At 41.4% G+C, this 15,218-nt stretch overlaps 1 protein-coding gene and 1 pseudogene across 1 annotated transcript in view; both read left to right on the plus strand.

Moving 5' to 3' along the window:
• Window positions 1-1,098: 1,098 nt before the first annotated feature.
• On the plus strand, window positions 1,099-1,377 carry LOC149243956 (large ribosomal subunit protein eL43 pseudogene; annotated as a pseudogene).
• A 1,275-nt stretch (window positions 1,378-2,652) lies between these two features.
• The window catches only part of LOC149243957 (uncharacterized), a 222,316-nt gene continuing 209,750 nt past the window's right edge, over window positions 2,653-15,218 (plus strand). Inside the window, exon 1 of the mRNA XM_089374681.1 lies at window positions 2,653-3,005. Within this exon, the coding sequence (XP_089230807.1) occupies window positions 2,766-3,005 (240 nt within the window). The 5' untranslated portion in view covers window positions 2,653-2,765. The remainder of the gene's footprint in view (window positions 3,006-15,218) is intronic.

Here is a 15,218-nt window from a genome sequence, read left to right on the forward strand (position 1 = left end):
CCACCCATACACATGGGAATAGTCTACAACGAATAGTACACACCTTGGAATCTCCGTCTCAACTGGGTAACTCGAATTCTCTGCATACATCGGTTATTTTGGGCTGATTGATTAGTTAACTAGTTGATCACTTTGTGTGGTTGAAGTTCCACTTCGACAACTTGACCTCCACTCGTTCCTCTAATAGTTGGAACTAGTTTAACTGCTCATAACTCAATTTAACTGAATTAAATTGCTACAACTAAAATTAACTCAACCTAGGCACCTAAAATTTAGGAACCATTGCACACAACTGAACTTCATGCCCCTAACTCGAATTAACTGAGATAGATCCTTATTTTTTAGGAATCAACTCAAGCAATCTGAACTTCAACAAATTAACTCAAATTGAGTGTTCTTAATTGAGTGACAAGAGTCATGTCACCTCAGTTAACTCCTCCAAATTGTTTGCTAATGTGGAATTTCAATTTTCCTCAATTTGATTAAGGAAAAATAAAAAAGGAGACTTTTCTTGCTACATTTTCATCAAAAAAATATGTATGGACATATACATTACTGTTGATTTTTCAATATCTCCACTACTCTGAATTTTGTAGGCTCCATTGCTTCGTTGTAGTTAATGCAGGTGGTGATAAGACAACTCTTATGTTGTTAATGCAGGTGTTGATAACACAAATCCAATGTACCTAATGCATGTGGTGATAAGACAACTCTGATGTAGTTAATGTAGGTGGTGATAAGACACCCACCTATACACATTCAATGCCACTTTGCACCCAGTTTTGAACTCAATAGTTGCATGGTGGAGGGATTTGTGTCCATGAATATGAACGATGCATGTTATTGGATCTCAATAGATGCATATCACTTGCAACAACAAGAGTCTATTCCACTAAAGTCCAAATTCCATCCTCAAACCTAGAATTTCACCTTTCCCATGCCCAAAATTCAAGCCTATTCAAACAACCACTTTTTCAGATGATAAAATGGGATTTATATGCGATTTCACATTAATGAACTTGCAATATTTTAGCTCGAGAGGTCAGTCATGGTGGTTATTGGGAGAAGAAATCGTCAACTCTCAACTTAACTACAAAAATGCTGAAACACACGAAGAAGGTCGATATTGTGGGGAAATACGGTACCAAATATGGTGACAACTTTAGAAAATAGATTAAGAAAATGGAAGTCAATCAAAATTCCAAATTCTTCTATGAATTTTGTGGCAAGTTTGTTGTGAAGAGAATGGCAGTTGGGATTTAGGGATACAAAGGCTGCGAAAAGGTTAAGGCAGGTGGTGCATACACTCTTAATACTTCGAGTGTCGTGACTGCAGAAAGCACCATTCAACGTTTGAGGGAGCATACTAAAGGATAATATTAACAATTCAACTATTCATGCTCATATTACATTCTCCAAATCTAAATTAGGCTTTTGCAGAAGGGGAGGCTTGATAATTTTGAAGAATGGAGCACCTCACATGCTTGCATTCGTATGGGCAACATCTGACCTCACTGGATAGCTTCTATATATCAAATCCTGATTTGAGTCTAGAAGGGATTGGGTGTGGGGATTTGTTGACAATTTTTGAATTGTTGGCAAGGCATCACCCTTATTAAGCGACCATATTTTTCAGAGATTTCCAGTGGTAATGCATGAATCACTCTTAGGTTAGCAAGTTACGTTTTCCTTATTCTTCTCTACAACTAAGATCACACTTTCAAAAAATTTATGCTATTTAAAACGTTCATAGCCCACCTGAGCTGGAAACTCGTCTTATTTCAAATTTCAAAATTTAAATTTTCTGTATCATCACATGGATCCAGTGACATACACTGTTTGTATTCAATAGACATAATGCCCTCAACCATGCAACTGCTGAGTTTGAAATTAGTTGTGGAGTGGCATTGAATGCATATAAGTGAATGTCTTATCACCACTTGCATTAAATACATCGGAGTTGTCTTATCACCGCCTGCATTAACTACATCGAAGCCATGGAGCCCATGAAAGTCAAAGCGATAAACATATAAGGAAATCAATAATTATATATATGCCGATCATATCTTTTTATATGATCATAGTATCACACACCAAACTAATAATGATTAACTTAATGCATAATAGATAATATTTATAATAATAAAATAACTAACTCACTTACCAAAAAACCCATAAAAATAAAATAAAATTATTTACCCAAACCCATCATCCTTAAAATCTTTTATATATAAAATCTTTCATTTTTCTTTAATGGTTTTTTTATATTAAATTAATCCTCATCTATAATAACTCAATGTCAAGAACCTAGTAAGCTATTCTTCGTATGTAATAACCAAATATCAACCAAATAAATTATTTATCAATTTCAACCTAGTTCATGATTCGGACATTGTACACCACAGAATCAATATCAACATGGTCTAATGAGCATCGGCTCCAACTGTCCAACATGTGTTCAAATCGGTTCGAATTGAAGCAAGCACATTTACGTGAATTTAAATGTGTGTTGAGAGATTCACCATCACATGAATCTAGTAACCAAAAAACATAGATAAAAAAATGTCGTTCATTTACCTTTGTAGATTGCTACCTCTGGTAAATTGCTACCCTTTTCTATCCTCAGCCCAATCCATTATTATGCAATTAAAGCCCGTCATCCCAAAACACGAGATTAGCCTCATTTTTTAGGCACGCTTCATGTAACCCCTTCATTCTACACTGTGATGCATAAGCCTCATGCTTTAAGACAACGACGGTAAAACATGGCAGCACTGACTTTCTACCCATGCATTCTGTACTGTGATGCACACAATTTCGATAACTCCAGAAGACACCACCTATGGACAAATTCTGAATTTCAACCAAACCTACGACTATCATTCAGAACTAAGAGAAACAGAGTAACTAAGAGATGGCCTTCCATGGCCTTGTCAGAGGACACAGACCAGTCTGGAGTTCATGAATGGCCAAACCCAAGAACATTACAAGAAATGATACAGCAGGTATGTTACAATACCGAAACAAATTTGGGGTTTTCCTTTTGCATTTTTTAAACAAAAGCATGAGAAGCATTGCCACTGTAAACCCAATTGGGGCACTGAAGAGAGGAAAGGATAGTTGGTAGTAGTTTTAAACTGCTACTGAAAATTAATTTGGGTTTTTCCTTTCTATTTTTTTAACAAAACCATGAGAAGAAATGCAACTGTAAACACAGTTTGTGTACTGGAAACTTTTCGTTTTTACGAGGTCAGTGAAGGATAGTTAGTAGTTGTTTTCAACTGTTTCTTTCGTTACAAAAGCAATAAATTTTCACCCAGCCAACCGAAGTTCTGTTCACTGGGAAGGGCGATTAATGCAAAACTATTGCTGCATCGTAGATTCTGAAACATCCGTTCGTTAATTTGAATTTGGTTTTGAGGGAGTGAAGCTAAGGGGTCAAACGTAATTCATACAGCTACAAGACTATATAATTATTCTTGTCAAACACACAAGCATAACAGATGTCGGATACAAAAATGGTGAGTATGGAACCAAATACCAAAGAAACACGAAGGACATGGAGGCGTTGCTTGGTTTTCTTGAAAATGCTTCACACGTTACCTCAAAGAAATTACAACAGAATTCAAGATAGCTACATTACACAGAGAACATGAGAATCAGAAAAATCCCGGTCTAGAAAGCTAAAAAGGCCATCATATGAGCCTGGCCCGTCATGAGGAGGGACTCAACATCACACATCACAGCAGAAAGCATGTCGCTGATCGGTAAACTCAGAGGAGGAGAGCCAAAGCCTACTCAAAATCTGCAAATCCCCAAGAGAAAGCAGATGGAGAACCTTATTCAAAGTAACTTTACAACGGTATTTCCACAAAATACCTATTGTAACCAAACTAACTGAAAGTCAAAGTAATTTGCAGCTGTTCCTTACCGTTGAAGTGTACCCTAGGAATGGCCCCTTCTAAGAGAGCGGATTTACAAACATGGACTGAAATTCAGCCTGAAACCATGACCAAAATACTCTGGCAGACTGACATTTCCAAAACATTCTACAGTCTCCTCCTTACCACTCACATGCTGAACTAGTAATGCCAACTTTGTGCAACCTACTTTTAACAGCTAATTCATGATGAAGCAATAACCAACCCTAAACTTTATGTTAAAAGGAGGCATGAGCCTTCCAAATGGACTGACACTGCTGCAGAGATCTCGCCTCTGGATCTCCAAGACCCCACTTTTTATTTAAACGGAGTCCTAAGTTAGAGAAGTGATGCACCAACTCATAAATATCCTTCATTTCAGAGATATAAATAGGTTTCCCACATTTCCATCTCCAATTCCTCCAGATATGACCTCCTGTCTGCATCTGCATTTTATATAAACATCTCTCTGGAATCATACAACAAAGACTTGCAGAAATAGTGCATTTGACCATGGATAACCTTTATGGAGCTCAAAGACTCAGTGATGGAGGAGTTACTTGCGTAGTGAAAGAGACGTGGACCACTGCATAACCCTGAGAAAAATGGACACACGCAACCAATGCAGTTGGCTGGAACCAAAATATTGTAGTGCTATCTCTTTTATTGCAGTGGGTTATTTTGCCTCATAAAATCAGATTTCAAACACGGTCTCACTAATGGAGAGCAATACTACTACCTGCTGATTGACATAAGAAATGTTAAGGATAAAGGAAAAATGATGCTGGCTGAAGAAATGGAAGGATAAGAAATTTACAGATTGTGAGCTACAAAGAAACAGACACCCACCTTCGCTAGTTGTGGACGAGGATCTGAGCAAAAGGAACTCATCAAATGCAAACAAAAAACTACCCACTTTGGAGAAGACACATTGCGCATGTGCAATGCCCATAATTTAGTGATATGCAGTGGAATAGCTCGCTGGCAGGAATTAAGAAAAGCCTCCTGCTTCACTCACAATGGGCAAAGTGTGGTAGGCTGTTATATTTTCAACCAGTGGTATGGACCAGCTCTTACACTTATCAATCCACAAATGTTGTGAAGAAATGACTTCAGACCATGACTCTCTATTTGTGGAGCTCAAATGAAGAAATAGTTAAGGAGAGAGAAATTATCACACAACCAGGATTTGCAAACATATATGTAGTGAGTTGATGACGGTTATTCAATTCCACATTGCAACTTGCCACCTTAAAGGGCCAACAATAGAAAGAAGAGCCTCCAACAGCATCTCTGTCACCTTTGGTTCAACGATGAATGCAAAGAAACCAAAAAATATTACAAACAACATTAAAACAACAAGAACCTGAACGTTCACAAGCAAGTAGCTTAAAAAAGCAAGTTTGTAGAGGAACTACTAGAAATGGAAAGGAAGAAACCAAATTAATTTTGGAAAGAGCTACAAGTGAAGAAAAAGGTAGAAGAAAGTGATATCACAACAGAACAATGGCTGATTCACACCGGAAGACTTCACAAAAGTCTTGCTGAGAGAAAAATCCCTCTGAAAATCAACACAGGAAATAGTCTTCATAGAAGATCTGAAAAAGGGCATCAAGAGGCTAGCATCAGAAAAGGCAAAGGACATAGATGGGCTCCACTCTAAACATTTGAAATGCAGGCAGGTATTTCTGAGCCAACACATTCACAGTATTACTCAATCAAATGATAATAGAGGGTTTCCCAAAAGTATGGACAACAGTCCTTGTTTTGCTCATTTTTAAAGGGGGAAGAAAATAATGATTAAGAAACTACAAAACCATAATGATCAACCCATCTTTGGCAAGCTGACCGGGAGAATCCTTGAAAGAAAAATCAACAAAGGGACGAATTGGATTCACACCGAAACACTCTACCATTGACCACTGCCTTACTTTAAGGCACATGATAGAGAAGACAAAGGACACCAAGGATGAAGAGTTGTGGTATTGTTTAGTGGACTTTGGAAAGGGCTTTCGCAGATCCCCGGGAGAAAAATCATAGGGCTTGTGGAAATGGGAATTTCAGATGAGTGGAGGGCAATGATACAGAGGGCTCATGAATAAGTCAGTGCTGAAATCAAAGAAAAGGACTACCTTAGAGTTTCAACAACAATGTAGAAGTGAAGAAATGCTGCCCCCTCTCTCCCACATTGTATGGGCTTCACATGCATAAATTAGAAGAATTGATTATTATAAAAGTGTGTTGGCGTCGGGCAAGGGGGGGGTGGGGGAGGTTGTGAATATAGCAAGATTTAAAATAAAAGTCCTTGTTGCCGCAAAATCTAGCAGCTCCAATGCAACGCCTCACTAGGTGGGGCCAGACCTTATGGCAACAAAAGAAAGGGTTGCCGCTGTCACCTCAACAATGTTTCTCGTGTGCTTCGCTGGAATCAAACCACAAGGGAGGCTTCCCTAAATCACCTAGAAGGATATTCTAATGCTATGGTTCTGTAATGTTTCCAATTTTGTGAGTGCAAAAATCACTAAGGAGTTTTGCCAATTTCTGGTAATATTGAATAAAAAGGGAAAATATATTATTTTGTGGGGAAAAGGCGGAAATTATTATTTTGATGAAGAATGGAGGCAAGATAATATTTTATTGGAGAAGGGAGGCAAATCATTATTTTAATGGAGAATGGTGGCAAAATAATATTTTATTGGAGAATGGAGGAAAATTATTATTTTATTGGAGAATGGTGGCAAAATAATATTTTATTGAGAAAGGAGGCAAATTATTATTTTATTTAAAATGGCGGCAAAAAGTCTCCTAGTGGAAAATGGGCCCACCAATAAAATAATAGGGAAAAAGGAGAATCTAGAAGCTAGAAGGAGGCTCAATGGAGAATTATAAATAGAGGATGGGCTCAATTGCAAATCATTCTATTCCTATCTATCTCATTGACAAATTGAAAGGAGCTCAAGCGAGTTCAAGAGTTTCAAGCGAAACTCAAGCTAATTTCTATGGACTTCGAGTGCCACCCTAGTTAGCTCTTGGGGGAAGATTATCTCAGATCTTCCATTTGTTTTATTGGTTTGGTTGTTTAATTCATTTCCCGAAGATCTAATCACCATTATTGCAGGAGGCTTCAACATTGGGGTTTTAACTTATTGCAAGGTCATACCATCTCTAAGAGGAGGGGCAAGTCCATCGTTTGAGTAGGGCTGAATATCAAAGGTTGGGTGAACGATTCTGAAGTTTTTCCTCAAGGAAGAATTGCATCAAGGCCGAATTTGTTGCCATATCCACAAGGCCGAATTTGTTGCCATATCCACAAGGCCGAGTTGCTCAGATTCAAGGAGGAGTAATCGTTTGCAATTTCCAGATCTTGTTGTGCTCAAGGTGCCGAAGATAAATTCACACTTCTCTTGTGCCATTGCCAAAGAATGTGTTCATAAATTATAGAAGGGTTGGATTAAATATGAGAGGAACCCATATGCTCATTTTAAAGAAGACATTTACATTGCAATTCGAAATCAGTGGTTCCAATTATTTATCAAAACTAGGAGGTCGAGTAAGGGTTGTGGGGAAGTTGCTACCCCCCCTTTGAATTGCTCCTGGAGTGCGCTACCGAAATTCGTTCCCGCCCCTGAAATTCGCTCCCGTCGCACTCCCGCAAAAAACAATTCGCTCCTTGTTTTTTTCACAAATTTTTTGTCGCATGTTGAAGTTTCTAAGTTTACTTAGTTAGAAACCCTCCATGCACTTTATCTGATTTATTCCTACCTACTTTTTGTTTTTCCTTAACAAGTTATTTACAATGTAAATACTGAAAATAAACATCAGTGCATGCTCAACATATTACAGATCAACAACTAAAAGAAACAAGAACAAACACACCATATGACACCATTATTTTTGGACTAATGTCCCCGGAAAAACCCAACTTGGGAAAACCGGTGCAACTATCTGAGGGTTTTCTTATTAAGCAATATCAGAGTACAATTGGGTGCCGAAACTAGCCTACCCAACAGAGAATTTCCTTGGCAGTAATATTTCTCGGTTTCTAACAAATCTACTGGCTGAAACCCCGGATAATCCTTCCGACAGCTTCTCATCACCAATCTGCCCTAGAAATCCCAGCGTTTGCCCAATCTGGACTGCGTCAACCTCTCCTAGCCTAGCATTGGCCCTGCGTCAGCCTATCTTGGCCTGCGTCAGCCCCAGGAGGCCCTGCGTCAGCTATGCTGGCCTCTCTGGTGCTCTACGCAACACTTAGCTGCCTCTACGTGGCCCTGCGTGTGCATTTATTGCTCCTGCGTCTCTCTCTGTCGCTGCTCTGCTGCTCTCCCGGCTCTATCTCTGCCTGTTTGTCTCTTTGTACTCAATGCCCCTTAGCTGCTCTCCCGATCACTAATTCTATCTCTCTTAGCAAACCCTGCTCTAGAGAATAGAATGACTGATCACTTTGGTGTACTTCTCCAAGTGACCCTCAAGCCTCCTCTTATACTTTCCCTGTTGACATCTCAACGGCTGAGATTAAGTCCCTAATCAACGGCTAAGATTAGATCTGGCTTAATCCATGTCTTTTGGACCATTCTAACATAGATTCATATTAATACACATTAACATTTTATTTTCCCAAAGTTTAGACTTAGGGACTCCATTAAAAATATTAATTATTTTAATATCTCCTGATCTGTTTAGAATCTGCCCAAACCCTTTCTGGGTGTTGGAGATCTTATGTGCCCCAGCCTCTCCACCAACTTTCGTGGCTAGAGCACATCCGATGCTATCCCAAATCAACACTCCCTCTTAGTGAGCATTGTGCTCTAGCAATACTCCTCACTGAGTATTACTCTGATCATCCGGCATCGGTACCTATGCTGATGCTAGGCCTTCCTGCCCAACATCCCCTGCACTGCCGCCTCCTGCACTGCTACCCATGGTTCTGCCACTGCCGCTGTTGCATATGTACGACAACTCCCTCTGCATCTGTGTTGCTGCTGGTCCTTTCTCCTAGTACTACATCCGCACTGCGCCTCCTCTCATCATGCTGCATCGTGCTGCCCATTGCTGCACTGCAACTCAGTTATTGAGAAGTAAGTAACTGATCTCCCAATTGACCTCCCTGTTGGGCTAGAGACACCCACTGATGTTGAAGCTCCCTCTACTGCTGACAAGTGCTCCCTCTTTGACCTCTACGCTGCTGCAACAACTCCCTGCATCTCGTACCATTGCACACCTCTCTGTGTCGTCTTGCACTGGTGCAACACTCTTGTGCCTCTCGCATTGTTGTAGCCTGCTAGCCTCGCGCTGTCTCGGGACTCCTGCACTGTAGCTCTCTCTGCCGCTCCATCCGCATCCGTCTCTACCCATCTCAGCCAGTCCTGCTACTCCTTGTTGGGGCTCCCGTAGCAAGGTCTAATCCAAGAGGCTAGGTACCTCGAGGATCCTGCCCCTCATCGCCTGTAGTCCGCTTGACTACAGCTCGATGTCTCCCCACTTCCGCTCAAGTGGTGCGTGTGCACTCATGGCACAGTCATCGTCTGTCAAAACTTCCTTCTCTGCCCGTGCTGGCGTTGCCTTAGTCTCAGAAGACTCTCCCTTACTCTTCTTCCTTGGACACTGGGTCGCATAATGACCCAGCTCCCCACAGTGGAAGCACTTGATCTTGGAGAGATCTTTCTTCTTCCGCTTCTCCTGCTTTCCCTCAGATGCTAGGGCCACATCTTCCTCCTCCTTCTTGACTTTGATCCCCTTGCTGCTGCTACCTGTCTTTGACTGTCGTCTGATCTCTTCCTGGCGAAGAGCTACCCACATCTCGTCCCAAGGTGGAAGTGTCCCTCTGCTGAGTTATGACAGACCCGGCCGAGTCATAGCATGACCTCGACCGAGTCATAGCATGTCTCGGCCGAGTCAGTCATAACTCAGCCGTCTCGGTCGACTCGGCCGGATCCGTAACTACTCGGCCGGGTAGCTGACAGTGGCCAGTGAACCATAAAAACACGCCTTTTTTATTTATTTTTAATTTTTCTAAGTGTGGGGTACTCCAAAGGGGTTTATGAATTAGTTTGCTGGTCTTTGGGGTCCATTCCCTTCTCCCAAACCCTAGTATTTGATCAAATTGCCCTACTAAGGCTATGCTATTCATGGTAATGTTAAATTCTTAAAGTAATGTTGACACCTAATCCTCACGATTGGGTGAATTTATGTAAATAATTAAATTAGGAATGTGAACAGTCATCAGGAGATGAACTGAGCAGTCACACCCTTTTGTATATAACAATAACATACCTAATGGAATAGATTGAATCAGTTTTACTGCCTATTGGAGTTACTGCCTGGCCTGACATGGTATCAGAGCCAGTTCTCAAAATAGTTGTAACTCCCTTCATTTTTGCTACTGTGGGCTGTATGCTGGTCTGTCATATGCATTCCTATTCCTAAGCGCTGTCCTGACCTGAGCACTGTCCTGACTGAGTGCTGTCATAAAACAATAAAATGTTCCCCTGAACGCTGTCCTACTTGCCTCAATGCCTCTGTCCTCTGAAATATCTCTCGAATGTTTGGACTGACCCAACTGCGTTTTTGGTATTGTAACGCTGCGTTGCTCTGATCCGAGGAATCCTGTAAAGTCTGCGTTTTTGGCATAGTAACGCTGCTGGTGCGTCTGCGTTTTTGGTATAGTAACGCTACTGGATTTGTTTGTCAAATGATTCTCTGAGTTTCGCAGACCAGAAGAACGCCTCTACGTTTTGTGGACCAAAAGAACGCGTTAAACGTTTTCGGCGTATTGGTATTACGTTTGATAGCAATTAGTATTGTGTTTTACTGCAATTGGTATTGCGTTTTACTGCAATTGGTATGCGTTTGACTGCAATTCGTGTTGCTTGATTGCAATGGGAAATTGTGCTTGGATCATGGCGTAATGGTGTGTGAGCCCAGGTCTCTTCCCAAGTTCGAATGGTATCAATGCAGCGGAATGGTGTGTGTGCCCAGGTCTCCACGGAAGGTCGTATCATAGCTTGGCGTGGCAAAGCTCCTGAACGCCGGTTATGAACGCTCCTGCTCTGGTTATGAACGCTGGCTATGAACGCTGGTTATGAAAGTTTTGAACGCTGCCTGCTATTTCAAATAAATCTTGAACGCTGCCTGCTATTTCAAATAAGTTTTGAATGCTGTCTGGCGTAATCGACATACTCTCTGGTGATTGTTTTGGTTTGGTTACCAGCGCAGTTTTTTAAATTATTGTTCAGTTTGGTGCGATACATTTTTACATGAAAACATATGTTCATGTGTGAAGGCCGTGATTAATGTGTAATAAGAATAATAATATATTATATGGAGTGATAATATATTATTTTGAATGGAAAAAAAAGTGAACGTGACATGAAATTCATTAAGTTTTTTTATGGCGATATGCTATATGGTATAAAAAAAAAACATATATGGGTATATGGAAGGTATAGCATATATATTTGAGAAGTGGAAGGTATAACATATATATTGTTTTCTATCAGCAGAAGTAATTTTTTCTTACAGAATGCATTCAATCATCTCCATGGTAGGAATAGTTCTCACTGGCAAGGAGAACTATCCTGAATGGGCCCGGATGATAAAACACATCCTCATCTTCAATGAGTTGTGGAAAGGAGTGTGTGTCAGAGAAGGTTTCAATGACCCAATACAACCTACCTCAGACAAAGAGCTCGTCATTTGGAAAACAAGAACAACAAAGCTTATGCATTAATCGCAGCATCTGTAAATGAAGAGGTGAGTCGCCATATTTCGTCATATTCAACTGCCTTTGAAGCCCTGCAAAAGCTGAAAGAACTCTATGACTCACATTTTGCACTTGAAGTTGTCCAACTCATGATTAAACTCTTCACTCTTGAACTGCAAAATAATGATCCTCTTGCTCTTGCATCTGAAGTAATGTCTATAATGCATGATATCAAATCCACTAAGGTTGAATTGGATATTCCTCTTATTGCTTTTCTCAAGGCACTTTATCCTACTTACTCCAATTATCTTGAGTCTGTAGAAATTTCTGTTTTCCCACCCCGGTTTTCAGTTTCTCCTTATTTCTCCCATATAGTTAAATGCCCTTTCCCATAACCATACATTTAACAAGCTGAAAAAAATAAATTTGCTGAAAACACAAATTCTGGAAATTTTACAGAATGCTGGAAATTGCAGAAATAAAAATCAGCAGTAATAAACAACCATTAAAACACATTTAAACACTGAGATTTTTGGTCAATGTGACCCTGGAAAAACCCCCTACAACTCTTGGGGAAAACCAGTTTGAGAGCTCTTCTTTATTTCTGAAAATTGCCTTTTACAGTGAGAAATTTTCAGCAAAAAATCAGCAAGCAAATTTACAACTTATCTCTTTTCCCATGCTTCACAGCAAACTGGAAATTACAGCAAACAGGACAGCAATAAATGCTGTACGGTCTCCTCGATTTTTGTGCAAACCTCTCCTCGAAAATCGTGCCAAAATCTGCCTTTCACTGTGTGCTGAATCAACTGTACAAATCTGCTCAACTGCTGCCTTGGAATGTGTGCCAAGCTGCTGTCTCCTTCTCCTCCCTGCTCAGAAATCTCTCTTGCTCTCTTGCTCTCCTTCTCCCAATCTGCTCATGAAAGAATTGAATCGAATGTGATCTTTTCCTCCTTTTCCTCCCTTAATATAACTCCAAGTGACTTTTGGGTGATCTCTAAATCCAATGGCTGAAATAGATTTAGATCAATGGCTGAGATTAAATGCTCATTTAAATCTCACTTTTTATTTTTTAATTCACCCCACTTTAATAAGGACCCACTTAGTCATTTATTTTCAAAGTCACTTTTCCTTTCTAATTTTTCATTGACTTTATAAAAGTCACTTTAAAATTAGACTTAGTAACTTTATCACTTAAAGTCACTTTTAAATTAGATTTAACTTTATAAAATTATAAAGTCACTTTAGGAGAAAAATTAAATTCTTTTGGACACTTTTCCCTAGGCCAAAGATCAAAGCCTAAGGGAACCACCTGTCCTCCGGTACCAAATTTCAACACTCCCTCTTACCGAGGAAGGTGTTCCTCACCACACCCATCTTGTCTCTGAAGTAGACATGCTTGCCCCGTGGTAAGGCTTTGGTAAGGATATCTGCAACCTGCTCATCAGTGGAAATATACTCAAGCTTCACAACTCCCTTCTGAACATAGTCTCTGATGAAATGATATCTGATCCCGATATGCTTTGACCTGTCATGAAATACTGGATTCTCCGTGAGTTTAATGCAACTCTGATTATCACAGTAAATCACTGAAGGTCTCAACGGCTGACCAAATAAGCCAAACAACATCTTGCGAAGCCAGATAGCCTCACAACTAGCTAGACTGGCTGCCATATACTCTGCTTCCGCTGAACTCAGTGCTACTGACTGCTGCTTCCGGCTGAACCATGACACTACTGCTGAACCCAACCCAAAACAGCACCCTGAAGTGCTCTTCTCATCAGAAGCACAACCTGCCCACTCAGAATCAGTGTATCCTGCCAATCTCACTCCATCTCCTTGCCTGTAGTCCAGACCATAATCCACTGTCCCCTGCAAGTATCGCAAAATGTGTTTTGCAGCCACCCAGTGAACCTTCCTAGGCTCACACATAAACTGACTCATCGTGTTGACTGCAAAACAGATATCTGGTCTGGTGTTGACCAAATACATCAAGGAACCAATCAGCTGCCTGTACAATGTGGGATCCACCAACTCGGAATTCGAAGCATGAAGCTTCTTCCAGTTGGTGATCATTGGTGTCGACATGGGTCTACAATCCTCCATGTGGAATTTGCTAAGGATGTCCACAATATACTTCCCCTGCCCCAGGAAGAAATGCCCCTCCTCCTGCCACACCTCCAAGCCCAAAAAGTAATGCATCAAGCCGATGTCCTTCATCTCAAACTCCGTCGCAAGATCTCTCTTGTAGTGCTCTATGAGTCTCTCTGCACCTGTAATGATCAAGTCATCCACATACAGCACCAGAATGAGAGGCTCCTCACCAATCACAATAAAGTAAAGGTTCGGATCTGCCTCACTCTTTGTGAAACCCATCCCCTGCAAATATGTATCTATCCTGGAGTACCAAGCTCTGGGAGCTTGCTTCAGGCCATAAAGGGTCTTCTTCAGTCTGCACACATGGGACTCCTTCCCATGCACCTCAAAGCCCTGTGGCTGCTCAATGTACACCTCCTCCTGTATGAAGCCATTGAGAAATGCGGTCTTCACATCCATCTGGTGGATCTTCCAACCCATCTTTGCTGCTATCGATATAATGGAGCGGATCGAAGTATATCGAGCCACGGGAGCGAAGGTCTCCTCATAATCAACTCCCTCTACCTGGGAGAACCCTCTAGCCACAAACCTCGCTTTGAATTTCTCAATGCTGCCATCTGCAGCATGTTTTACCTTGTAAATCTATCTGGAAGTAACCACGGATTTGCCCTCAGGCCTCGGCACCACCTCCCAAACATCATTCTTCATGATAGAAGAATACTCCTCCTGCATGGCCTCTCTCTAGACCTGCTGGCTAGCTGCCTCCTCATAGCTAGAAGGCTCAGAGTCAAGGATGCTGGTAACCATCGCCATATAGCTACAAAACCTCTCAGGTGGTCTACTCTCTCTGACCGGCCTCTTCGGCTCAGCAACAGATGTGGCATCTTTCAAGGTGTCCTGAAGCCACTTGGGCTTCCTCTTCCCTGAGCGCACTTCTCCCACCGGAGAATGAAACTCCTCCTCCTCATCATCATTAGGAGCCTGAAATCCTGACTGTCTGTCTGCTGTCCTCCTGCCTGCACCTGAACCTGTAGAAGCTGAGGTACCGTGTGAACTGTCCATCAATGGACTCCCTAGTGAACTGCTCTGTGAACTGCTCTGCATGCTGCCTGGAGCACCACCCCTCTGGCTCGACGAGCCACTGCTCACTGACGGACCTGACATCCTCATAGATGTACCTCCGGATCCTCCTGATCCCTGCCCACTGGATCCCTGCGACTGACTCAACTGCTGCTGAGGGTCTGGCTGATCCAGATACTCTAACTCCCGTGACCTCCTAAAGGCCCTGTCCTCCTCGAACTTCACATCCCGTCTGACAACAACTCTCCTCTGTGCAGGAATGTAAATCCGAAAGGCCTTTGAGGTCTCACTGTAGCCCACAAAGATACCCTTCTCTGCGGTGGGCTCTAGTTTGGTCCTCTTCTCCTTGGGTATATAGGAGTATGTAATGCATCCAAAGATATGAAGATGACCAATATCGGGCTTCTTCCCAGAGA

The sequence above is a fragment of the Pinus tabuliformis genome, chromosome 8, assembly GCF_031772625.1.
Source record: "Pinus tabuliformis cultivar Carrire ecotype Pingquan chromosome 8, CPIR1, whole genome shotgun sequence".
NCBI lineage: Eukaryota > Viridiplantae > Streptophyta > Pinopsida > Pinales > Pinaceae > Pinus > Pinus tabuliformis.